Source organism: Lasioglossum baleicum, chromosome 16 (assembly GCF_051020765.1).
Source record: "Lasioglossum baleicum chromosome 16, iyLasBale1, whole genome shotgun sequence".
Lineage (NCBI taxonomy): Eukaryota > Metazoa > Arthropoda > Insecta > Hymenoptera > Halictidae > Lasioglossum > Lasioglossum baleicum.
Genome location: NC_134944.1, coordinates 9,696,159 through 9,720,072, shown reverse-complemented (window position 1 = coordinate 9,720,072; position 23,914 = coordinate 9,696,159). Strand labels below are relative to the sequence as shown.

The window sequence follows — 23,914 nt, the reverse complement described above, 5'->3', positions numbered from 1 at the left end:
TACGAACGTGTTCTTATTGAACCATTTTACAGAAAGCAACGAACAACCGCGAAAACGCATACAGTGACTCCCACTAATATTCGGACACTCTTAAAAAGACCATAACCTTTTTAATATTGGAATATACGACTTGAAATTTTCGGAGAAGTTAGAACAATTAATTTGCTACACAACGCGACAAAAATTTTTGAAAAAAACTGCAAGTTGTCGGAATTGCAGAGAAAATACTGAAAGTTGTATTTTTCAACTTTTTTATGTGGGCTTAAAAACTTCATCAAAATCGGTCGACGTTGTAATGAGCTACAAACGTTCAAAGACGGTAAAAATTGCAGTTTTTCACGATTTTCGGCCTCCAACTGCAGTAATTCTAAAGATTCTTATATCTTTCATTGCCTGTCGTTTTTTCCCGCATCAACCGATTACTATGAAACTTTCACAGTGCATATAAATGACACAGCTCTACGAAATGTATTTTTTTAAATTTCAATATAGGCCCGCATAAAAAAGTTGTAAAATGCAACTTTTAGTATTTTCTCTACAATTCCGACCAAATGTAATTTAAAAAAAATTTCTCGCATCCTGTAGTAAACTAATTGTTCTAGCTTCCCAAAAAAGTTCAAATCGCATAGTCCAATATTAGCAAAGTTATTGTTTTTTTGAGAGCGTCCGAATATTAATGGGAGTCACTGTATATCATCTCAAAAAATGGGAGGTTTCGGATGAAGATGAAACGAAATATAGCCGAAAAAAGCCAGGGAATAACGTACGTATCGAGAGCGGGCGTATTTTATTTATTTATTTATTCATTTATTTGCTTTATTGTTGTATGTCATATAATAGTTTTGTGTTGTATATCGCAATTATCATAAATCAAATTTGAAAATAGGCTTTAAATTATAACAATGTATCTTAGAGAATAATTGAAGCGTTCCCTGGAATAATAGATCAAAAGCTCTTATATAATTTTCACGAGCTTCATCGAAACTTACGCGTAGGGGATCGTTTCAATTATAGTATCGTCGCTATGTATTGAACACTTGTCGAAATCCCCACCAAGAAAGATTTTCAAATGTTCAATCGAAATGAACATTTTTTTCTTATGTATGTATATCGAGTGTTTATCTAGAATATTTAATATATCGTACTAGTCCAGCCGAACAGCAGGTGACATTTTCTATTTACTTTTACCTTTCATTTCCTATAATTACGTCTTGTGTAATAATAACCATAATATAATAATAAACATTATTACCACCACAGCAATAATAGTATTATAATAGCACTGTTTCTAGGGACGCACGGAGTTATATTTACGTGTCGGCGGCCCACTACCTGTTTAACAATGAACAATATTCATTGATTCGAATAGGATTCGGTATACATAATGTTTAATGTATTATTAGTACAGCGCGTATTAATTCGTGCCAACTTGTCTTCCACTCTTTTCTCCATTTTCGTTTCGACGCTATCATTTCGTTCAAGATTCAAGAACCAAGATTCAAAAATTCATATACGTGTGTACATCGACGATGTCGAGGAGTTGCTTAGTTGCACTGTTTCGTCCGAGTAGACTTTTTTTTGATCGAGTAGAATCTGCTATGACATTGCGCAGACTTGTTTCGTTACGCCTCCCAACACAAGTGCCGCCGTTTATCGTGTTCTTTCGATTCGGGACCTCATTTACAACAACACATTGACCAGACCGGCCGACCGATATGTTCGTCATGTGCACAAAAGACAACAATGCAGAATGGATCAGAAGCTAAACGAATGCCGGAAGCGAGAATCAGCGACCTCTGATCGTATCGTACATGTGCATCTGTGTTTATGTCGGTGTTCATTTTTTCCGCGCACCTATACACGCGTGCGTGTCCGTATATTTGATAAATGTAGTAGAAATTGTTTGGGACGTTACCGATTCGTTGGATGGCTGATGGATTACGTCGACGATCATCTGCAGATGACCAACTAAATCCATCTATCAGCGAGCAACAAAACCGTTTCGTTTCGATAAACTTTTTATTGAGATCTTATTTTTTATCTGCATCATATCTATAATTGTCGTCGTCGTCCGTCGTCGTCGTTTATAATCATTACTGTGAATTCTTCTCTGGTATAAACAAACTGTGCAGTGAACGGTGTGATAAAACTGTTCTTCGAAAGGGGCACTCCAATTAATAATAATTCGTAGCCATATGTGACGTATACGTATGCGCGCGCGTGTACATGCGTCCCTCTATCTCTGTCGCGTTTGGTTGTGTGTATATGTAACGTAACCGTTAAAAAATCGAAGGTGAATTACAGTCAACAACAGAATTTCTTTGTATCGTTTTTTGATCTCGCAACCCTTGTAATAGAATTCTCTCAATGCCGTATCCGGGAATTATTTGTATCGAATAAACGTGTTAGAGGATACGATAAAGTTTGTAGTAAGAATTGACCGCCTTATTACCTAGTAGCATGACAAATAATCTTGAATTTCAGTTTGAATGGATATAATTATGAATAGCGATGCAATTTAAGTGCCTAGAAACAACGCTTCGTATTTTCAGTTCCATCTATGCACTACTTTGACTTGCAAGTTCTGTGTTTTGGGTCGTCCAGGTCAGAAAGCGAAATTCTTATACCCCCGTTCAATGAGTCCATTTATTCCACGCCTGAAAACAAAGTGTTAATATACGTGCGTCTAGAAACGAACTAAACAAAATCAGAGAAGGAAAAAAAAGGAAACCAAAGGAAGAAGAAGAATGAATGAAAGAAGTTTCCAACGGAACAGAGCAATCGATTCCACTGGGTCAAGTGAATCACCCGATCACAGGGTGAAACGTGTTCAATCGTAGAACGGGAACAAACTGAAATGTATTCTCTCGAATCGAGAGCAACGTACCGGATGTTGTTTATCTTGAACGGCGTCTGGTATTCCCCAGGCGGGTGGGTCCATTTTGTTTTGTTCGTTTGGGGGTATTTCTGTTAAAGCGGGTGCTCCAAATTGACCCGGTAATAGTGTTAATGCTGGCATTAGCGATAACGCTGCTGCGCTTCCGTTCGGGAACGGTTGTTGTTGAGCGTCTACGTGGCCCTGTATCAATCCAGAAATCGTGTTCATTGTAGAGAAACGAGAAAAGCTTCGTAGAAAAAAGATTAAGACGGACAGTAAGTAAGACAACAAGACAGACAGCAACCATAATTGTTACCTGAAACGAAGATTCCATCATCTGATGGAGTTCGGCGTCGACGTTGGATATACGGTTGTAGGTGGGATTGGAGCGAAACATTTGGTGTCTGTCTATGCCAGGGGCTAGACCGGCCCAAGATCCAACGATTTTCTCGTTGTTGAGCATCCAGTTGATCGAATCGGCGTCACCGCCGGGTCCCATGCCCGACGTCGTGTAGTTCTTCCAAGCCCTTTCGGTGCCGATCGGCCGCGGAACCTTGCGATCTTCGAGCTTCAGTTGATTCATTTCCTGGGCCACTTGCGCCGGCGAAGAAGGCGATATCGCTGGTGAACCGCCGTTCTCCAGAGTAGTGATCAAGTCGATGTTTCCAGGTTGTGCGGCGCTCATGTTCGTCAGATGATTCGAGAAGCCGATCTGGCCGATCATCGGGTCCTGATGCTGAGGGTAATTGTTGTGCGGCGGAGCGAACGACCAACGAGTCTGTCCGTTGCTGGAGATGCCGGAGTTTGGAGTGGCTCGCGATGGCCCCTGATACTTTCCCAGGGGAAAGTTTCCAAGCATCGCGAGATTATTCGATTGGATCGCGGAGGGCGGAGGCGGTGGTACAGGGGCGAACATGTTCGCGTGTATTCCTGCAGCCGCTGCGGCCGCGGCAGCCGCCGGATTGAACATCGTCACTTGAGGTTTACTGTTCAGATGTAAAGAGCTGGAGAAGTCGGGCGCTCGGGGATTCAACCTCGACATGCTGACGGTAGTATTTACAGAAGCGGATGGCGCTGCTATCGTTTGCGTGAAATTCTGCATGTGAGGGTGAAACGGTAACAGAGGATGATTCTGCTGACCTTCGTTCGGTACCATCTTCAGCAGGTTCGAATTCACGTTAGGGTGTTCGTAACCGACATTGTTGGCTTTGAACAATCCTACGTCCAACGTTGGCTGCGACGTCGAAGGTATGATGTGCGGTTGGTGCGTCGTGGTATTCCTCGACGTTAGTTCACCTTGAAATACTGGCCTGCTGAACTGCGCTCCCATCGCTGCGCTCATTTCCATGGTTTGTTGAGGGATCACCGATCGCGCTACCGCCAAATTACCAGGCGGTTTGTTCGAAAGCGAGTGTTCGTTGAAATTTCCGCTCGTCGATTGGTATTGAGGCGGCTGAATCGGACTGTGTCCCGGGTTCGACGACGCACCGCTTCCTATGCTGGTTGCGCTCGCATTGCTCGCGGTGTTCGACTTACTCGACACGGGTGAACACATGGTTGTCCCACGATAACCAGGAGCTTTCGAGGCATCCACCTGTTCCGAAACAATCAATTATAGCCAAAATTCGATCGCGAAGAAACTCGCCAAAAGAAGTAATACGTATTGTATTTGTTACATATAATATAGTATATTCTAGTTTATTGTTTAGATTCGCGATACTAACCTGCGGAGGTACGCTGTCTATGAACTTCGACGACGACGAACCGGATGTATTCACTGAAACACCACCACCAGCTACGGTCGCGAAATTCATACCCTTCTGAGATTCGTTTTCTCGGCCACCCCACATCGATTGTTGCGTCACTTTGGTAAAGGTATCGTTGAACAACGAATATTCAAGCGGCGCGTTATTCGCCGCTTGTTGTTGCTGCTGTTGATGATGGTGCTGCTGCTGCTGTTGTTGCTGTTGTTGTTGCTGGTGCTGCTGCTGCTGTTGTTGCTGTTGTTGTTGTTGCTGCTGTTCTTGAATCGCAGACGTGATGATCGGTGTAGAGCTCCGTATTTGATGTTGCGGTTGCGGTTGCTGTTGTTGTTGCTGCTGTTGCTGTTGCAGCTGTTGACTCTGAGACGACACGATAGGCGGAGACGGAGTGACCCGAACAGAATTCGTACAAGTTGTAGCGATAGAATTGTCCGGACAGTAAGCAACCACTGTGCTCGTTGCCGGCGACATCGCGGCGTTCGAGCCAGGGGAGTAAGTAGACTTTCCGGAGTAATGGGTAACCATGGTTGGCGGGGCAGACAAAGTAGGCAGTGGTCGGCAGTGTTTTGGAGATGTACTGACTACAGGCTGCTGAGACGAAGCTTGAGCCATTGCTGTAGCTGTAGCTGACATTACGGTGACGGCATTCGCTTGCAACGATTTCTGCTTATTTACTGTGGTGTGTGTGGACTGCATCACGGTGGTAGATGTATGCGTAGAGGCAGTGATCTCAGATAACTTTGCTGCAAATGTTTGCGTGGTGCTTGTCGTCACAATTTTTGTTGCTCGTCCGGCCGTCATGATCGCGCTCGTATACGACATTGTCGTCTTCGTGTTCGACGACGAAGCCATTTGAGCAGCCGCAGCCTGGGCACGTTTCTCGGCTAGACACGCAAAAAGTCGTATAACAATTCATATTACTCGTACAACTCGAAGTTATATCTATCTATCGATATAATAACAGATTGTTTCAAGCGTACTACGTTGAGGTAGTGTCGTACGGTAGTTTTCGCCTCGTTACACGACGTTCTAAACCATATCTAATTAGTTACGCGCATGTAACAAGACTTTGTTTTCGCGTTACTACTTTTCAGCTTATTCAGACAAAAAGGACATGAAAGTGATTCTGCTGCTACAGTAATGTCCGACTGTAAGTCATTTCTCGGTTCTGTGTTGTGACCTAGATATGAGCGGGACACTATTTTTCTGTGGCTTCAATGACCGCACCGAACGTAGAAAAGGGCAGCGAAGCTCGAGAGGCCTCGGTCGTTGAGAAGTGTAAGCATAACTAATCCAATAACAAAACTTTTAACCAATAACAGAAGTTTTCGATACAAATACTAATAGAATAAAAAACTAAAGTCCCATCAAAAGGTAATGAAAAACAAAGAAGTTTTGTAATTGAATTAGTAATGCGGCGTGTTTGCACTGCTCGGGGACCGAGGCAGCTCGAGCTTATGCCTCCCAGTGAAATGGGCAACGTAGGGACATACAGTCAACCTCTCAGAAAGACTTACAGTCGATTTACAGACATTACTGTATTGCTACTATGTCGACTATTATAAAGACGTATACGTTACCTGCAGCGACAAGTCGGGGCGCTGTTGCGCGCGGCAGGGGCGTTGGAAATGCTCCGCTGAGTTTAATAGTGGACGACGATCGAATCGGGATTAGCTGATTCACGGTCGAGACTCCCGACGTGTAACTGGATTTGTTAATTTGCGTGCTATTGGAATTCGACGTTAGACTGAGCGGTTTACTTACAGGGCCCAATTTCGGTTTACTCGACTGAAATTTGAGAGAGAAAGAACATTGCATTTGAAAATGTCACGATTGGACAGAGAGCTGCGCTACAATACAGTATCATTCATCTAATCGTAACGTTCGATCTTACGGCTATCGTGGAGACAGTTTTATCCCAAGATGATGTCGTGACAACGGCGAGTTTCGATTTTGGAAGCATTTGCAGTATATCGACGTCAGGATCTTTGATCAGCGCAGCTATTAATGCGTGAGCCTGTTTTGTTGCATCCGACGATCCCCTAAAATTGTCCGGATAATTTCATTATAAAAAAAAACGAATGGCCAAACCACAACTCGTATATGGTTAGAACGAGATTAAAAATCGTACTTGATAGTAATGATTCGTTCGCCTTGACATTTGCTTTGTTTATCTACTTCGATATGAGCTCCCGTAGCGCCCCTGATAGCGTTGATATTGCTACCGCCTCTCCCTATCACCCGGCTGATAGCATTAGGTGGAACGGAAACCTTCTTCGAACGAAACGGTGAATTCATGAATCTTCCTGAATCATCGGATTGCCCCCTGTTTCGAAAGTGTTTACATTTTACATCGTCTTGATTGATTCTAGTTAGGTTTCTCGTAAGTGGCGAATAGGAAGGTACATTAAAAGGAAAATTGGAAGAGAAATTCGGACGGTAGAATTATGGAGTTGTTTGTATCGGTTTTTCTTACTTTCGCACGACTTCTTTCCAGCCTTCCTCGCGTTTGCCCCCTTGTTTTGGACTTGTCGTGGAAGCGTTGGTCTTCGCGGTAGCGTTCAACGAGTCTCCATCGTATTGATTGTTGTAAGACTTTTTCCCTTTACCGGGTATGTAGGTTTCGTTGCCGGTTGCCTCGAAATCTTCCCTATCAGCAGGGTGTCTCGACGACTCGAAAACCAACTGACCTTTTAGTTTACGTTCGCTGCAATTGATGGTCGAGGATCTGGCACTTGTCGTAACGGATATCGTGGACGCGGATGCTCCGTTGGTGACGTTGGTCATGATCCTTCTAAAAATTCAGATCGATTTAAACGACCAATGTGGCGCGTCTGTATTTTCTGCATAGTATAGAACAGTGGTCGGCAAACTCATTAGTTATGAAAAATAGAGTAGAAATTGCTCCTTATTTGAATTCAGGTATGACACGCTGACCGGTTGCAAATTGTATTAAAATACAAGTGCTACGCTGAACACTTTATCTGCAGAATAGGATTTCCAATAATTGTGCTGTACCAAAAGAAAGCATAGACATTTTCTTTTACGTTACAATCTGAAATGAAAGTATTGGATGACGTTATTGAGGGTGACTTGTTAGTTCACAATGAAAACTGCTATTGCTATTGAAGGTTCCATTAAAAAGTGCTTAGCCATGTACCATAGATATTTCAAAATTATGCAATAATCACCGGTCGGCGATGTGTTAAGTAGCCAAGGAGCCGCAGTTTGCCGACCACTGGTATAGAATATAGTTATATAGTTCTAGACTACTAAATATAGCGTTTAATGAAATGTAATAAAAATACGATAGTATTCGACTTACTTCTCGGAGGTACTATTATTCTGAGACTTGGTCGGTGTGATGGAATTTTGAGTCAACGCGTTGCTCTGAGCGATCACAGTTTTCGGTGATCTCTGGGGAGACGTGTCCTTCTCGTTGTTGGCAGGGCTGTTGGTCTTCTTTTTCTTCTTTTCTTTCTTTTTCTCTCTAGCTTTGACGTCGTTGCTGCTACAGCTGCCCTGGCTGTTCGCATCGATTCCGCTGTCGCCTTCTTCTCTGTCGGGATCCTCCGGACTTCTATTAACCGGTGACGGCATACTGTCCATCCTCTCGGAACCGTCGGCAGTTTCGTGTTCGCTGTCGTCGGCTCTGTCGCATTCCTCGTCTCCGGACTTCTTACCGTTTTCCTCCTTGTCTTCGTACGTACCCTCGTTCTTTTTATACTCCTCGTGTAATTTTCTCTTCTCCTCCTTTTTCTCGAGCTTCTTTTTTTTCTTTCGTTCCCGTCTGCGAGCAGCCGCTGCTTTCTTCGATTCTTCCCGCGTTTTCTCCATATCTAATTCTTCCAACAGTATTGTCGCGTTTTTATTCGCTTTCGCTGCTTGGGTCTCTTTTGCTGCTCGAATTACTTTCACGCATTCTTGACACTTCTCGAGTAGTTCTTTGTCGCTTATGGTGGCTATGTACCTAGTCATTTCTTGGTCACTTGGGAATTGAGTTACGTGATTTACCATCCATTTCACTACTTTGATGTGTCCCTTGCGGAAGGCAGCCATTAAACAGGACACCTAAATTTTATCAAGACACAACCAACTTATCAATGCATCCTAACGTAGTATAACGGTATAATAGCTAAGCATGCCTGGCGTTGTAACGCGATCGAACTAGGCTAACCGATAAATAAGTTTACTAAAAAATAAGATTACGGACGTAGAGCAGACCGGAACAGCTGATTCGTTTTTCGGAGTACATATTAGGATGATACGTACTTTACGATTATCTTGCGAGTCGATATCCGCGCCAGCATGGTACAACAGATCAACGACGTTCAAATGTCCACCATTTGCCGCTAACCACAACGGACTATTTCCCTTCTTATTCTTCACCTCTACTTGCGTCCCTCTGCAACATGACCGAACAACAAAGAAACGTTATGTTTCTGTATTCGGGTTCGTCGTTGGACCACCAAAGAAATATCAAAAACGTAAGTCAAGTGAAAATCTACCTCGCTAATAGTAATTCTACGAAACGGCAGTGTCCTTTGTCGGCGGCGATGGTCAGAGCAGTGTCGCGAGACGATGGAACAGGAGTTGCGTTCACGTCTGCTCCTTTGGTAAGTAAAACGCGTCCGACTTCTACGTAACCTCCACTCGCAGCTTCCATTAACGGTGTTAGACCAGTCTGCGAACAATATGCACATGTTCGAAGCAACGTTATGTTTAACGCTTTTATTTTCTAGTTCCGTGAACGAGTCGAACAACAATTCATTTTCCGATCGTAATTACCTTAGCACGATGTTCGACGTTGGCTTTACGATCGAGAAGAAGACTGACTACCTCGTGTCTTCCTTGAAAACACGCCAACGTTAACGCTGTATTACGATTCGTCTCGATTTGAGCGTTTATATCACTGCCCATGTCAAGCAACAGCTTCACCGCAGCTACAAGTTGTGTCGTCAATTATTATTAGGTTACCGTTCTCGCGACACAAATTTTTTTCGTCGAACAAAAATCATATTAACAATCGATGTAACAACGAAGCATTTTAGAATAAATAAATATGTATATATATACACACGTATGTATATATATAAAGACGTACCAACATGACCGTTCATAGCAGCGAGCATGAGCGGGGATATACCTAATTTTGAGCCAGTCCTGGAATTAATTTCAGCACCATGACTGAGAAGAAGCTTTATTATATTCACGTAACCGCCGGATGCTGCCAAGCTTAAAGGTGTGTAATCAGAAACGTTACGGTGTTCCTTATTGGCAGCTCGATTAAGTAAAAGCTCTACCACTTCATATCTACCGCCGCTACAAGCAAGAGATAATGGTGTATCCTTGGTACGTTCGGACTGAGCCTCTATATCAGCCCCGTGATTTAAAAGGATCTCTACGACTTTATGGTGACCAGCTGTCGCAGCTAATATAAGCGGAGTGAATCCCTTTTTGTCTCTATGTTCTGAAAAAGTTCAATAATATCGGGTTGGATTGAATCGAACGAACGAGAATCAACGAAGTCTCGCCTGTTGCTTCTTGAAGATGTTACCTATATCTGCGCCACGACTCAACAAAAGTTCGGCAAGCTCCACATGACCACCGGCGCATGCCAAAGTTAAAGCAGTATCGTGATTACTGTCTGTCTCAGAGTCCACGTCCATACAGGAAAATGGAGCTGGTGGTACTTGATTAGTCGTGTAACCCCCAACCGTTGGAACGCCCGTTGTGTACTGACCGGCAACTAGAACCGCAAACCAATTATAAAAACTGCTATCGTCCCCGGATTCGTTGTTATCGATCTTCTTCTTACCTGTAGTCGGATCTAATTGATAATTTTGAGTGGGAAAATTAGGAGTTTGTTGTTGGGTATTGGCAGTTTGTTGCTGTTGGCATGATTGTTGTTGAGGTAAAAGCGGATATCTCCCTTTTTTCCCTTTGCCGGTTGCTGGCGCGGTATAAACCTGCTTTTTGTCCGAAGCGACGATAGTGGCAGCGGTTGTTGTGACCGGAGCTTGCGTTTGAGTAGCCACTTGAACTTGATTAGTGTTGCAGGCTGTCGATTGTGTGTAATCGTTCGTTTGATGGGGTATGGTGTCTATTATTCCACTTGCTTCAGTTACATTTGGTAGAGCTTGCATAGGAAATGCTGAATACAGAAAATGTATGTTTCTGTATGTGGCACCGATACTTAATTACACTATACTTAACATTCAAACAAAAACATTCAAACTTACTAATTTGCGACGATTGAAGTAGTAATTGCGGTTGGAAGCGGCACCGTAAACCTTCGAGATATCCTTCTTGAAACTCTTTCAAGTGTTTCAAATCTTTCAAATCCTTGAATGGTTGGTTTTGTAAAGACTGCGTACTGGTTAATTGTAGACCGGTCGATATGTCTGCTTGTATCTGAACACCAGCACTAGTGACTTGAAGCGAAGGCAAGGTTGGTAACGAAACAGAAGGTACTGACAGTACAGGATTCGTAAAATATTCTTGAGACGTATAAGGACTGCTCGTCTGCTGAACTATTTGCGCACTTTGCAATTGTTGCTGTTGCTGCGACGGCTGCTGCTGCTGCTGTTGCTGCTGCAGTTGCTGTTGTTGTTGTTGCGGCGGCTGCTGTTGTTGTTGCTGCTGCGGCTGTTGTTGCGGGTGTTGCGAATCTTTACTATTTGAAACTTCTAACCTTTTCAGTTCAAGCTTCTCTTGATCTTCCGTCGCTACTGAAATGCAAAACATTTCCGCGATAAATCTCGGTACGACAATCAAAAACGTCGAGATAATTACCGTCAACGGTGTCGTCGAAACTGATGGAGCGAAAAATTTCGAAAGCGTCGTCCAAGGGAATATGCGTGCCATCTTCCAACTTGATCACACTTTCGCTGGTACATAGCGCCTTTGCTTTCTGAGCAGCAGCGACAAAAGGACAGGCACCATCCCGATGGAGTCTTGCCAATTCGGGATCGGTCTGCTCTGCAAGATTCTGTTGAGTCGCCTGCTACAAATGCGATTCGTATTAATTGAGAAACGTAAACGCTACAAATCCGATGGATCATTCAAAATTACCTGATCGTGAAGATGATGCGTATGAGCAGAATGAAGATGAGACATTAATTGGGTAGGCATGAGTATGTTGCTTCCGTTAGCAGTCACCGGACCAGATTCCTGTTGGGGTTGCGAATGCTGTTGTTGGTGTGGCTGTAACGATTGTTGTTGAATTTGTGATTGCTGAGGTGGTTGCTGCTGCTGCTGTTGTTGTTGTTGTACCTGTTTGTATTGTACATAATGCTTTCATTCCCACTATGTACATATATATAATAATAATAATAACAAATGTACAAAAAGACGAACCTGCACTTGATCAAGCTGCAATTGAAGCTGCTGATTAAGTTGCTGCAGTTGATGCACCTGTTGTACTTGATAGGTATGTTGTCGTTGTTTTTGTTGGTATTGCTGTTGAAGCCCAGCCATTAACGTTGCCTGTTGCTGCTGCTGCTGCTGCTGTTGTTGCTGCTGCTGCTGTTGTTGCTGCTGCTGCTGCTGCTGTTGCTGCTGCTGCTGCTGTTGTTGTTGTTGTAATTTTCCACCTACTACACTGGAGGTAGCTTTGCGGATATTTTTCCCCTCCTTTTTCGAGACAGGCTTCGCTTTTGGGCGATCGCTTATGGCTGTGTTTTGGCTAACGTCGCTACTCGCGGTAATAGGTTGAGATACAGTCATGACGGTAGGAGGCGTAGATATGCTTGGAGGACTCGGCGTAGTCGTAGAAGATGTATTAGAGGTAACCAATGGAACGGACGACGTGACAGGTATCGTTGCAAGAGAGAGTGCATTTGTTGTAGGAAAAATCTCGGGAGTTAAAGACATACGTGCCATTTCCTGCCCGATTTGCGTTCCTTGGAGAAAAGCATCGTAATACCGCGAAATTGCCTGACTGGTACCTTGATCGGAAATATTACTATTAAGAATATTTTATGCAACGCAATTATTACTGCCGCGGACAAAATTCCGACAGACGAAGGATTTACATACCTGGTGATAACATGTCTGACTCGCTGGATTCTTCCGATTGAGGCTGTTGTTGAGTCGAGACGGAATTCCCTGAACCGGAGAACCAATGGCCTGGGCCCTTTATTTGAAGTTCCCTTTCTACCCTCTGAAATATTCATCATTCACAATATTATCATGTTCGGAAAACGGTATGTATAAAAATTCATGAGAAATATAGACGGTACCTGTAACTCTTCAAGTATTTGCCGTTTATGTAAGATTTGTTCTTGTCGAGTATTCTTTCGACTTTCGGAAACATTTAAACCTGGGGTCGGCGCTGGAGCCGGACTAAGGCTAATATTCGGTTCGGAAAGGTTGGTAAATCCTCCACTGCCTTTATCCAAAATGTTAGTATCGTCTTTAGTTGCTACAATCGCTTCGCCTGCGGGTTGAGAACGAACTTGTTGCGCCTCGGCCGAAGTAAGACTTATATCAGGCATCATGGTTACTGATCGATTTTTTCTTAACAATGACTTCTGTGTATTATGTTTAGGTTGGAGATTTTGCGCTTGCGATTGCTCTGCACTATGTTGCTGTTGCTGTTGGTGTTGCGATTGAGTCGTGGATGCTTGCTGTTGATGAGGCATGCATTGTTGATGTGCTATGTGCTGTTGCTGCTGTGGTTGCTGCTGCTGCTGCTGTTGTTGCTGCTGCTGCTGCTGCTGGGGCTGTTGTTGTTGCGGCTGCTGCTGCTGTTGTTGTTGCTGTTGTTGTTGAGGAAGTAACATTGGCGCAGGTGCAGCATTATGCGGTGCACTCATCATAATACTGTGAGGATAATCTAACAAAAGTTGTACAACGCTGGTATGTCCACCTTTTGCAGCTTCGATCAACATCGTAGAATTATCCTACAACAAGTTTACGGTCCTATTGCATTCACACGAAAAATTAAACATTGCCGCCACTAAATCGTTGAACTGATCGTAAAACAATACCTTCAGCTTATGAAACGGGTTTGCAGATTGTGCAAGTAAAAGTTCTACAACCGCGAGGTGACCACCAGCACAGGCCAAGGAGAGAGGAGTATGATCGTTGTTTGTAGTTTGTCTATTAACATCTGCACGTTTCGATGTAAGAAACTGAACTGTACAAAGATGGCCAGCTCTGCATGCCTTCATTAACGGCGTCCTGCCTCCTTCGGATTCATGCTCCTACGCATTAAGACGTGAGAATTAAGAAACTATTGGGGGGATCATAGACAAAAGATTTGATAAGTTTCTTTAATATAACGATTCGAACGATTATAGAACGATCGGAAACATACTAGATCAGCACCGAACTGAAGTAGGAGATCCGCAACATCGGTATGCCCATTTTCACACGCATACGTTAACGCTGTATCTCCCGTTTGTGTTTGAGCATGAACATCTGCCGCGGATTCAAGTAAATAACGAACAAGTTCCAGGTGACCCTCTTGCGCAGCTTCCATTAGAGGAGTAGAAGCACCCAATTCGATGTCGGCTCCTGCTTTAATTAGAAAGTCTGCGACTTCTAAAAAACCACCACAGCAAGCTAAAGTAAGCGCTGTTTCTTGAGTTTCTTCCGTTTGAGCATTGATATTCGCTCCTGTGTGTAGACCATGGAAAATAAAGATTTCATTATATTATACTATACTATATTACTGTATTACATTTTCAAATTATAATTATATTATATGATATACTCCTACTGTGTGTGAATCATAGATCAAGAACATTGTCGTTCAACAACCCCTGTACAGTACCTTGACTTAGAAGTAAAGCAACCATTTCTTCGTGACCTTCACGCGCTGCTTCCATCAACGGAGTATAACCTTCGTCGTTTACTTCTTCGATATTTGCTCCCCTCTCGATTAAAAGCATTGCAAGATCAACGTGACCTCCGCAAGCAGCCAATGTTAACGGAGATTCAAAACTGTCTGTCGGCATATTGACTTGCGCGCCCGAATCTAAGAGTAATCGAGCTACTTCTACATGGCCATCCATCGATGCTTCCATAAGGGCAGTGTGCATTTCATCGGTTTTGTGCTCCTAGAAATTGAGATGTTTGTAATCTCGTTCGTACGAAACACAGTTAGGATGTAGGTAAGACAAGTAGCATCGAAAGATACCTGGTCTGCACCAGCTTCTAACAAAAAGCGAACCATTTCTAAATGTCCTTTATAGCAGGCCAGTGTCAGCGCAGATTCTTTAAATTCATTGGAATGAGTATTAATTCCGGCGCCGTGTTGTAGTAAGATCTTAGCTACTGGAACATGTCCAGCACTGGCTGCTTCCATTAACGGTGTATGACCATTCTCATTGTGATCCTCTACATTGGCACCCGCGTCTAACAATACTCGCACTACCTCTTCATGACCACCCGCACAGCCATACATAAGGGCAGTATTACCTAAAGATAAGTACAATCGTTTAACTTTTTATTTCTGCAAGTGGACGGGATGGTCAGTTTTTTGGTATTGAAAACAATCCATGATATTACAGTTTTTAACAATGCCATATTATTTCTGTCAAATTTTATACCTGAAGTAGATTGAGAATTAACATCGGCTCCGTGAGCGATAAGCAAGCTTACAACATCCACATGCCCTGCACTGGCAGCTTCCATTAAAGGGGTACAATCCCCCTTTATACCACGGTCCTCTACGTTTGCATTCATTGCCAATAGTACCTGTTTACCAATAAAATAGATATTATAACATTTATATATAATAACATACTCAAATCGATCAAAGAAAGCAATCGAATATCGAATTAATCTCCTCGCGACAAAAACAAGTACACAACTGATACAAAATAAAGATAAATAGCCGAAAATTTTCATAAATATTTTCATTGATACAAATATGCTCCTCTGTTAAACAGGAATACTCTGGTTATCCAAAATCTTTTTAGCTCAGTCATTAACTCTTTGCGGACACAAAAAATTCTTCTTTTCAAGTAATACCACATATATTCTCATGAAACATATCTTTTTGTTCGTATAACACTTAAGAAAGTTCTCGTCCGCAGAAAGTTAAAAGGTTAAAAATGTATCTTTGTACACGAGTACAAAAGAGAGTGCAAGATACATTATGCAAAGTAACTATCCAGTTTTTGGCAGTCAACAGATCTGTTTACACGGTATACTTCTTTAAATACCGCACTACCTCGATTCCACGTTTATCAAATACTTTTATCGCGTGCTTTCAAATAACATTTTCTGCGAGTACTAAGAACAAAACGAATGCTCAAGTAACATTCCAACCTGAGCAAGTTCGTAGTAACCAGCTGAGCAGGCGAGAGAGAGCAAACTCTCTCCCTCCTCCGTAGTCTCGTGAACACTGCGTCCTTCCGTTAATAACTTCCTGACAGTACCGACGTCTCCGTCTGTGCAAGCCTCTACTAGAGAGCGTTTTTCGTTTTGTGTGCGTGGATTATCGCTGCGCATTCGAGTTAATGCAGCTGCTGCTTCATCTAATGCACAAGAAACACTTGATGTTAAGCGACGGAGCACTTCGTGGTCAGCCAAGTGCTTTCCATCGCCTGACGACGACAACTTGCCAATACCAGCTGCTTCCAATAAGGCTTCTAACCGTGCCTGAGTTTCAGGGTCCACAGATCTCTCTGGATCTTCCGGAGGCAATAAAAACTTGGATGATTCTAAATGATGACCTTCGTCTAATTCAACCTGATCAATTGCAAAACACTCCACCTGTAAGTTACAAAACAGTTTTCTTAGAAACGAATGTCATCACGGACCATTATTTGGATAAACACACAAGAAAATATAGACACAAAAATGATGTATGCTTTTAATTAAGGGAGAACGCGAAGACAAGAACGAAATATTTTACGATTTCTCGTAAAGTTTGGCAAATCTCGAGCAAACTTTGTAGTGTTCTTTCAATGGAAATAAGTTGACTTTATGTTTACGTAAAGCTATTAGCATTTTTAATCAGAGTACAATATTCTATCGCCAAAGGCTGAGAATACTAGCTGCGTAAGATCCAATTGTGTACCTTTGTACACATTTAGTACAAAAGACGGAAGCACAATATAAAAATTAACCGAATGAATTGCTGAGTCATTACAGTTTCAATGTTTCTGTGCAACAAGCAGAAGAAACATTCTAATAGCGGAAAAAAATGTTTTCAGGAAAGCATTTTTCGGGAATTGAGGTTACTTTGTACGACACAATGTCGCGAAAATACAAGAGACAGTGTCGATGGGAACTACATATACTGTGCGGCTTGAAAGGTATACATTAAACATCGCAGTTTAATCGAGAAAAAAATCGCGAATGGAACAAAGAGTTGACCACTATAACAAAATGTTATACGATACGTGATTCGTTGAAAAAATAAATGTGAGAATAAAAGGACCGTGGTGTACGTTCGACTGACGAGTAAATCTGTAAGTAATTTCTAAGAGTAAGGTAAAAACTTCACATAATCTTAATCATCGTACGTACATCTCGCGTAGAGGTCATATCCTCTCGCGCGACGAATGGAAACCGATGAGACATAAAAGCAAATCAGAAGAAAGGTGAAAGTATCCTATCTTCTTTAAACGACTAAAACCGCTTGCCAGTTACTACAGAGACATAAGAACAATGTGCAGCCATTCCAAGAAGGACGAAACTGACACTTCCTTGCTACACTCTGCGTGTGTACGTACGCGTTTCGTTTGTTTGTTCAATCCAAAGTAAAAAAGAAATGGTCGTGTACCGTTCGCTCGTTTGCACACTTATCAAATGAATACGATACGATCGCACCGGAAAAAGAAATCCCGAGGAAAAACTACGATTGCTATATAACCGCTGCTGGTAGAATATAAAATAATATGGTGGCTCTGCTCTCCACAATTTCCACCCCACGAACACGAGCGACACAGGAGAGCTGAGCAACCGGTAAAGACGATGGCAAGAATAGAGCTGAAACAGCTCGTTGACAGTGCTACAGAAAGAACTAGTTGTTAGGATCAAGGTAGAAATACACCTATCAACGTCTAAGGAAGGTAAGTAAAGGCGACCGAGCAGACAAGCAGGCTCACGAACTCGCACGAATACGCGAGAAACGCAGCCGAGGAGAACTCCGCTGGGTGGCGCACAACGTAGTGCAAACGGACGTAAAATACACTCGCACGCGCACGCGCTCGCGCGCGCTTCTACACGCAGACACGCAGGCCACGCATGCACATGCAAGTGCGCGCGCGAGCAGGTAAATGAAATAGAGGCATTATGGCGAGATACACGCACCCGCGAGAAATATGTGTACCTACATCACCAAATTTACGTCGCAGACGAGATTACTAACGCACTGTAACGTGTGACACGCACGCACGCGCAAAACGTACGTACATGTCTCTATACGCGCGCACTTGTCTCTATAGGTGTAATAAGTGAGCACTTCTATAAGCATATACATTTACGTATATGTATCAGGCGTACACGTGCGTGCGCACACGCTTGGTTATGCAGTGCAGCTAACCAGAGTTCTTTACCCAATGCTTATACATACATACATGTCTGAGTACGTACGTGTTCAATCATAGGGCATGCAAAACTACGATACGCGAAAATAATCCTACACACATCGTCGATTCCGTATCGTGTAGTTTCAATGAAGAGTCTCGTCTCGTTTCATTTTGTTTCATCTCGTTTCGTTTCGTCTCGTTTCGTTTCGTCTCGTTTCGTCTGGTCTCGTCTCGTTTCGTTTCCTTTCGTTTCGTTTCGTTCCGTTTCGTCCTATAGATGTTATGGTATCGACAAGACGACCAAGATTTTCATCAAAATTTAAGAACACATAAAAGCGAGAGTCGAAAAAAAGTTTCAAATATGTGTATATATACATATATATATATGCGAAGGAGCAGGTCATTAATTTGTATAATTGCATCGTGTACGCAAGTTAATGTGACACTCACTCACGATTAACTATTAACGCATACATCCCTATTATATAATCTATGTACATGAATTCCTTTTTAGTCTTTACTTTATCCTTAATTAAGACATCGAACTACAATTTGTCTCGAGACGAACTGCCAGTAACCGTTTTATGGTTATGTCACCGATCCTGTGTGATCGATGTCAAATTTGTACATCGTACTTAGTACGGACAAATTTCGTTCCTATGATATCGTTGAATTCTCGATTTCATTCCTAATAGACAATTTATTGGAAAGAACGTACGAGTACACGCATGTAATGGCAATAAACGATATGACATAATTTCACGCGTTTCGGCATACGTTACGCATCGCGATCATTTTTTTACATTGCTCCCGACGAACAATAACTTTACCTGTCCCGCAAACGTTCCTATCGTGATCGTACTTTCGTATACACGAAAATCCAGGCGAATCGGGTTGAAAAAATAATAACATACTAATTGACAACTTTTCGGACTCTAGGCACACCGTCGTGTCGTGTCCGAGTCTTTTCCGTTGCACATGTTGTCGAATGAATTTTCTGCGATGCAGCGACGAGAAAGAGATTGCGAAGTAGTAAGAAAATATTGAGGAAAAGATCAACATCAAGTCGAGTAAATTTCATCGAAAGCTGGTGCGAATGTGCCCCTCCACGTACACGTCTATATACACGCACACCTTCTAAATATGTATATACGCACACGCGCACCACTCGCACAATGAGCTCTCGCGCGCGACACACACACCACGTACAGATAGAGTGAGAGTGAGAGAGAGAGAGCAAAATCAGGAATACAAGTGTGCATATAAGAAGGAAGAAGAAGAAGAAGAACGGAACGAACGAATGGAGTAGCAGGGCAAACGGCAGAGGGGAGGTGGTGGTGACTGGACGAGACGGACGACAGAAGCTACCAACGAATTTGTAGGTGTGTGTGGGTATGCATGTGTGAGTACTCGCGAGCGAGCGAGCGAGCGCGCGCGCGCGCGTTCATGTGTACGTGTATAGTGCGTGTAGGTGCGTGCATGCGTACGTTCAACCTCTCGTCACAGCAATATCTTATCCACGACGTGGCATGCTTTTTTAACTTGATTTACCTCTGAAACACTGTCCTCCTCGCTGTCTGACGAGTCTGCCATAAAGCGTGGCTGCAACTCGGAGAAGGTCTCGGTCTCTGACTTCGTAGGACTGGAGTTCGAAGACTGGGGAGTCGACGACGTCTTTCCAATGTCGTGGTGAACGCTTGATGATTTTTCGTGCTTCTGACTATCCGAGGTCGTTCCTTGTGCTACATTCTGCATCTTTACCTTCCAGATGAATCATATGATACTAAGGTATCGTTTCCGTGTCGCAAAACACACACAGAACACTTGCTTTTCAATAATAATCTCAAGCACGATCGCCGTCATTCACGTAAGCTAACACCCGCCATTTCTACTATGGCCGACTCCGAGACCCCCAGATGCCTCTTCGACCATCTATATCATTCCATACGATTCGGCGAGCCATCTTTGCTTCTCCATGGCGGGCAATTTCAAACCGCAATTTCCACGTTACAAACGATCATGGATTTTGCCCCCTGAGTCACGCATAACCGCTTTATCTATTATTTTCCGCGTATATACTCTTTCCTCTCTTTATATACTTCTTCATTATTTATCATTCTTTGTCTATCTTAGCAATTTTAGTTCTCACTAAATCTCTCAAAATCGTTTCTCGTATCGACGAACGTAAGCCGACGCCGTTTGCTGTATTTACGCTTCCGATGCACCGTGAAATTATCACGCGCGTGTACAGGTTCGAACAAAGTAAATTTAGAGGCGTACTCGTGTTACGTTTATATTTGGTTCCTAATCTACAGTTTTTTCCCTAGAGTACACTTCAATTCTTTCAATGATTTCGGTTCAAGTAAAAAGCAGTTTATTCGGTTATTTAACAGTAGTTTACAAAATAGACGAGTTTTCGTTTTCATTTTCATAGAAAAGACTCGATATCGATCTCTAATGCAGAGCAAGGCATATTCAAATCGAACTTTGTGATTACGTCCGGATGTAGGACGCCCATTTTGCCGATTACTTTTCCGTAAGATAAAATATCTGCGCACCGTTGAGGAAGATACGTCGGATCTGGAAAAGAAAACAATATTGAAGGAAACACAGGTTACATGAGAAAGATACTTATTCTTCGTATCGTTGTTGAAATGGTCTGTCGTAGGCATGATGTGTCATTAGATAGAATTACCGTCGGCCATACGAAGACGGTATCCCTTGTCGTTTTCATCAATGCTCCGTGGTATTTCCAATACTTGCAACACTCTGTCTAGTAAACCATGAATGATCTCAAAACCGTCCGACGTGTTGCAATAAACGGCGCACAAATGTCGAACATTGCGTGCACCTGTTTCTGTCTTGTTATCTTTCAATATAACATCGGAGACTTCGAATAACTTTAGAGGAAGAGGCATATTCTTATTAGCAGCTAGCGTTTTCAATAATCCTGGTAGTAAAGTTGTTCGCGCTACCTATAACATCTGTGTATACCATAAAACACGAAACAAAGTTTATCATTACGAATGAGACCGTCATACCTGAAATTCCAATGTCTTCGGATTCGATATGTGGACCGCTGGTACACTTTCCAATTTACGACCCAATTTATCAGATATATCTTCACGGGAACACTATGGCAAAGAATACAGCGTAAACGGATTCAATCGATACGTGGTTGTGTACATTTTAGTAAATATGTTTTGTACCAATGAGAAGGTCAGTGTTTCCGTGAATCCGGTACAAGCCAACTCCATGCGTAATTGATCGGATAGTTTATTAAGTGGAAACTAAATTTCAAACGGAAACAAGTTATACTTTGGTATTCTTTGTCCTTTGATAAACAAGACAGTTAATGGTATTTGTTCGAACCTCTTCGGCAACTGTTGAAGAGTATGGTATAGTTTTTTTAATGTTATTGTATCCGTACGCTATAGCGATGTCTTCGTAAATATCGCAAGCGTGTATCACGTCGTGCCTTGTGGGAGGCACTTCTACGCGTAACGTTTTACCGTTTCCAACCGAGCTTTTCAACGACATTTTCGAAAGCAGCTTGGCCACTTCGTCTGGAGTTTGCTGCACACCAATGTAATTTATTGCTGTCTCGCAATCGATTTCCTCCGTTCGATATTTCAAGTCAGGATAATAAAATACTGCATCATTATGATATACAACCTCTACTCCTTCTATCGTGTATTTCGTCTGGCAGTATTGACTAAAGGCACAAACTATAGTGTCTAATACTATTCTCGCCTGCAAATATGCATAAGGAATGTTTTTTCTTCTGCACGTCAAAAGAACGTTATTTTTACTATTACCTTTGTAAGGTCTGTCGCTGTGCATTCTATCAATACGTTTTTAGTATTGAGTGTGATTTTCGAATGATCTCCGTTAATTATGGGTGGAAGTGATAATACGACCCCATTGATATCTTGTACTACAGGGAAAACTGGACTGTCTTTTATAATGTGTAGATATTGCTTTAACTGCGCATGATTCTAAGAAAATACACTTCTATTAATCATTTTCTTTCATTTCTAAACGAAATTCTATAATATGCACGTTAAAATTCTGGAATGCTCACGGCATAGAAATCCATTATTTCTTCCCCTGTATACTCCCTGTCTTGATTAAGCGGTTTAAAACATATATCCTTTGGTGGTTTGGCATCGTAAGAAAATGGACCTTTAACGGTGTCCAGATCATGAGTACCGATCGATACCAAGGTTCGTTTTCTTCCTATATTTTGATGCAACTTATCTTGAAGATCGATAAAGCTATTGTAAGAATCGCTTGTAAACACGACATTGCGCAAAATAGCTGCAACAATGTGTTCTCTGACCTTTGAACACTAAAATATGAAACGATAAGAAAGTTTATATTACAGTTACATGTTCTACTAACAAAACAAAGATTTCTTTAAATGTACCTTGTCTGTCACGAATATTCTTTGCACTGTACTTGGAAACGTGGCTGTGTACTGTGGTATATTGACTCTATATCAAAACATTCATAATTGCTAACCAACCCGCAAATATAATAACAATACAATTGTACATGTATACACGTATGCGCATACAAGCACATAACGTGTGCAATTATACTTACTTGTTTAAAAATACCAAGAGGCCTAGAGCTAAACCTTCCAGACATAATAAATCGTATCTGTTTGCCGGTATATCGATTTTATATATAACTTCCTCCGATGCTTCTTTAGTCGCAGTTATGCCTTTCTCTTTCATTATCATTTGTTTCTCCGTTGTCTTAAGATTCAAAGTTCATTAAGTCCATTTATATAAAAAGTCACAAAGCTGAAAATATACGTACCACTTCATCCAACTCTAAACCAAATTTGAAGCATAATTCTTGAAACTCTTCATCAGCTAAATGTAAAACAGTATCAATTGGTATTGTACTTTAAATTGATGTAAATAATAAATGGTACTATTTAATATGGTAAAAAATATACTAAGATACTCACAATATGTTTTGCCAAGTGCCTTAAATAATAAGTCACGTTTGACATTGATCGTCGGCATTTCTTTTTATTATGCACAGTACTCCTCGCAATGGTATAACACACTGAACTCGTATACGAAATGATTACTTTGTAAACAAATCTATTAATTGTTTCCGGAAATAACACTTCCGATGTTTAACAATTAATTTAGAAAAATTGATAAATAGGTGGTCGACACAAGTTGAGGTTAGGGTTATATTCGCTGAAACTCTCACGCTGGTAATATTTCAGGGCACGAAATTCTTAATACACGAGATGGGTGTACTACGCATGGACCTACGTCGGTGCCTATTTACGTAAGCACGTTTGAGCACGTTCTAAAATTGCTGTGCCCTAATTGGCTGACGATTCGCTATCACAGCGCTGGTAGCGATGGACAAACAGAGACTCACTGACACTGAGATTAGTGCAGAGATCTCTCCAGATCTCTCTCACTCTCATCTCACTTTCTCTTATAAGAAAGCCTGCGCAGAGTTGACTGCGCAGTAGGTCTTCTACACCTACAGTGCTTCGATTGAGCCCAACTTTTTTGATACGATGGATGGCCGCTAGAGGCGCTGCGGGAAAAACAGTAACGTATCTACTATTGGGTAGATGAAATGGGGTTCCTTGAGCACCCCGCAGAATTTTAAAAAATTTATATGATTTGATTATGAAAAATGAATGTATAACAAGTGTATTTGTTTATATTTTGTAACTCGTAGGACACGTCCTGGAGTCTTTTTGTCCGGTAAGATTATTTCGATACATTCCCGCGAAT

General features: G+C 42.1%; 2 protein-coding genes across 8 annotated transcripts; both read right to left on the bottom strand.

Annotated features, from left to right (window-relative positions):
• Nucleotides 1–2,103: 2,103 nt before the first annotated feature.
• Mask (multiple ankyrin repeats single KH domain) lies at nucleotides 2,104–20,056 on the bottom strand. Of its 7 annotated transcripts, none has more exons than XM_076440050.1 (29): nucleotides 19,686–20,056; nucleotides 16,221–16,371; nucleotides 15,925–16,133; nucleotides 15,201–15,348; nucleotides 14,789–15,069; nucleotides 14,423–14,708; nucleotides 13,964–14,265; nucleotides 13,635–13,850; nucleotides 12,885–13,547; nucleotides 12,682–12,805; nucleotides 12,001–12,590; nucleotides 11,716–11,916; nucleotides 11,437–11,647; nucleotides 10,884–11,372; nucleotides 10,460–10,795; nucleotides 10,199–10,390; nucleotides 9,746–10,111; nucleotides 9,430–9,584; nucleotides 9,150–9,325; nucleotides 8,914–9,046; nucleotides 7,967–8,712; nucleotides 7,118–7,435; nucleotides 6,773–6,967; nucleotides 6,536–6,683; nucleotides 6,222–6,429; nucleotides 4,603–5,525; nucleotides 3,195–4,472; nucleotides 2,888–3,079; nucleotides 2,104–2,657 (listed from the first exon to the last, which is right to left on the bottom strand). In XM_076440050.1, exons 1-29 carry the CDS (start codon nucleotides 19,887–19,889, stop codon nucleotides 2,634–2,636), a joined length of 9,465 nt encoding a protein of 3,154 aa, XP_076296165.1. In that variant the 5' UTR covers nucleotides 19,890–20,056; the 3' UTR covers nucleotides 2,104–2,633. The 7 variants fall into 7 exon arrangements, with proteins under 7 accessions (XP_076296165.1, XP_076296166.1, XP_076296162.1 ...); XM_076440051.1 differs by having other exon boundaries at nucleotides 16,227–16,371; XM_076440047.1 differs by having other exon boundaries at nucleotides 15,925–16,371.
• Nucleotides 20,057–20,411: 355 nt separating this feature from the next.
• On the bottom strand, nucleotides 20,412–23,583 carry Beta-phers (phenylalanine--tRNA ligase beta subunit). The gene is made up of 11 exons (XM_076440081.1): nucleotides 23,116–23,583; nucleotides 22,962–23,017; nucleotides 22,743–22,897; nucleotides 22,564–22,630; nucleotides 22,219–22,485; nucleotides 21,953–22,132; nucleotides 21,507–21,887; nucleotides 21,344–21,424; nucleotides 21,176–21,268; nucleotides 20,830–21,109; nucleotides 20,412–20,714 (listed from the first exon to the last, which is right to left on the bottom strand). Exons 1-11 carry the CDS (start codon nucleotides 23,171–23,173, stop codon nucleotides 20,563–20,565), a joined length of 1,770 nt encoding a protein of 589 aa, XP_076296196.1. The 5' UTR covers nucleotides 23,174–23,583; the 3' UTR covers nucleotides 20,412–20,562.
• Between the last annotated feature and the right edge of the window lie 331 nt (nucleotides 23,584–23,914).

Bases quoted from the DNA above. Each gene is read 5' to 3' on its own strand.
- Mask (XM_076440047.1), bottom strand. From the start codon at position 19,889: ATGCAGAATGTAGCACAAGGAACGACCTCGGATAGTCAGAAGCACGAA. The intron at 12,806-12,884 runs GTACCGTCTATA...TGAATATTTCAG, and splicing joins AAATACTTGAAGAGTTACAG to AGGGTAGAAAGGGAACTTCA. The intron at 7,436-7,966 runs GTAAGTCGAATA...CTGAATTTTTAG, and splicing joins AATAATAGTACCTCCGAGAA to AAGGATCATGACCAACGTCA.
- Beta-phers (XM_076440081.1), bottom strand. From the start codon at position 23,173: ATGCCGACGATCAATGTCAAACGTGACTTATTATTTAAGGCACTTGGC. The intron at 23,018-23,115 runs GTGAGTATCTTA...TTTTACATTTAG, and splicing joins GGCACTTGGCAAAACATATT to CTGATGAAGAGTTTCAAGAA. The intron at 21,110-21,175 runs GTATGACGGTCT...CAGATGTTATAG, and splicing joins CGAAGACATTGGAATTTCAG to GTAGCGCGAACAACTTTACT.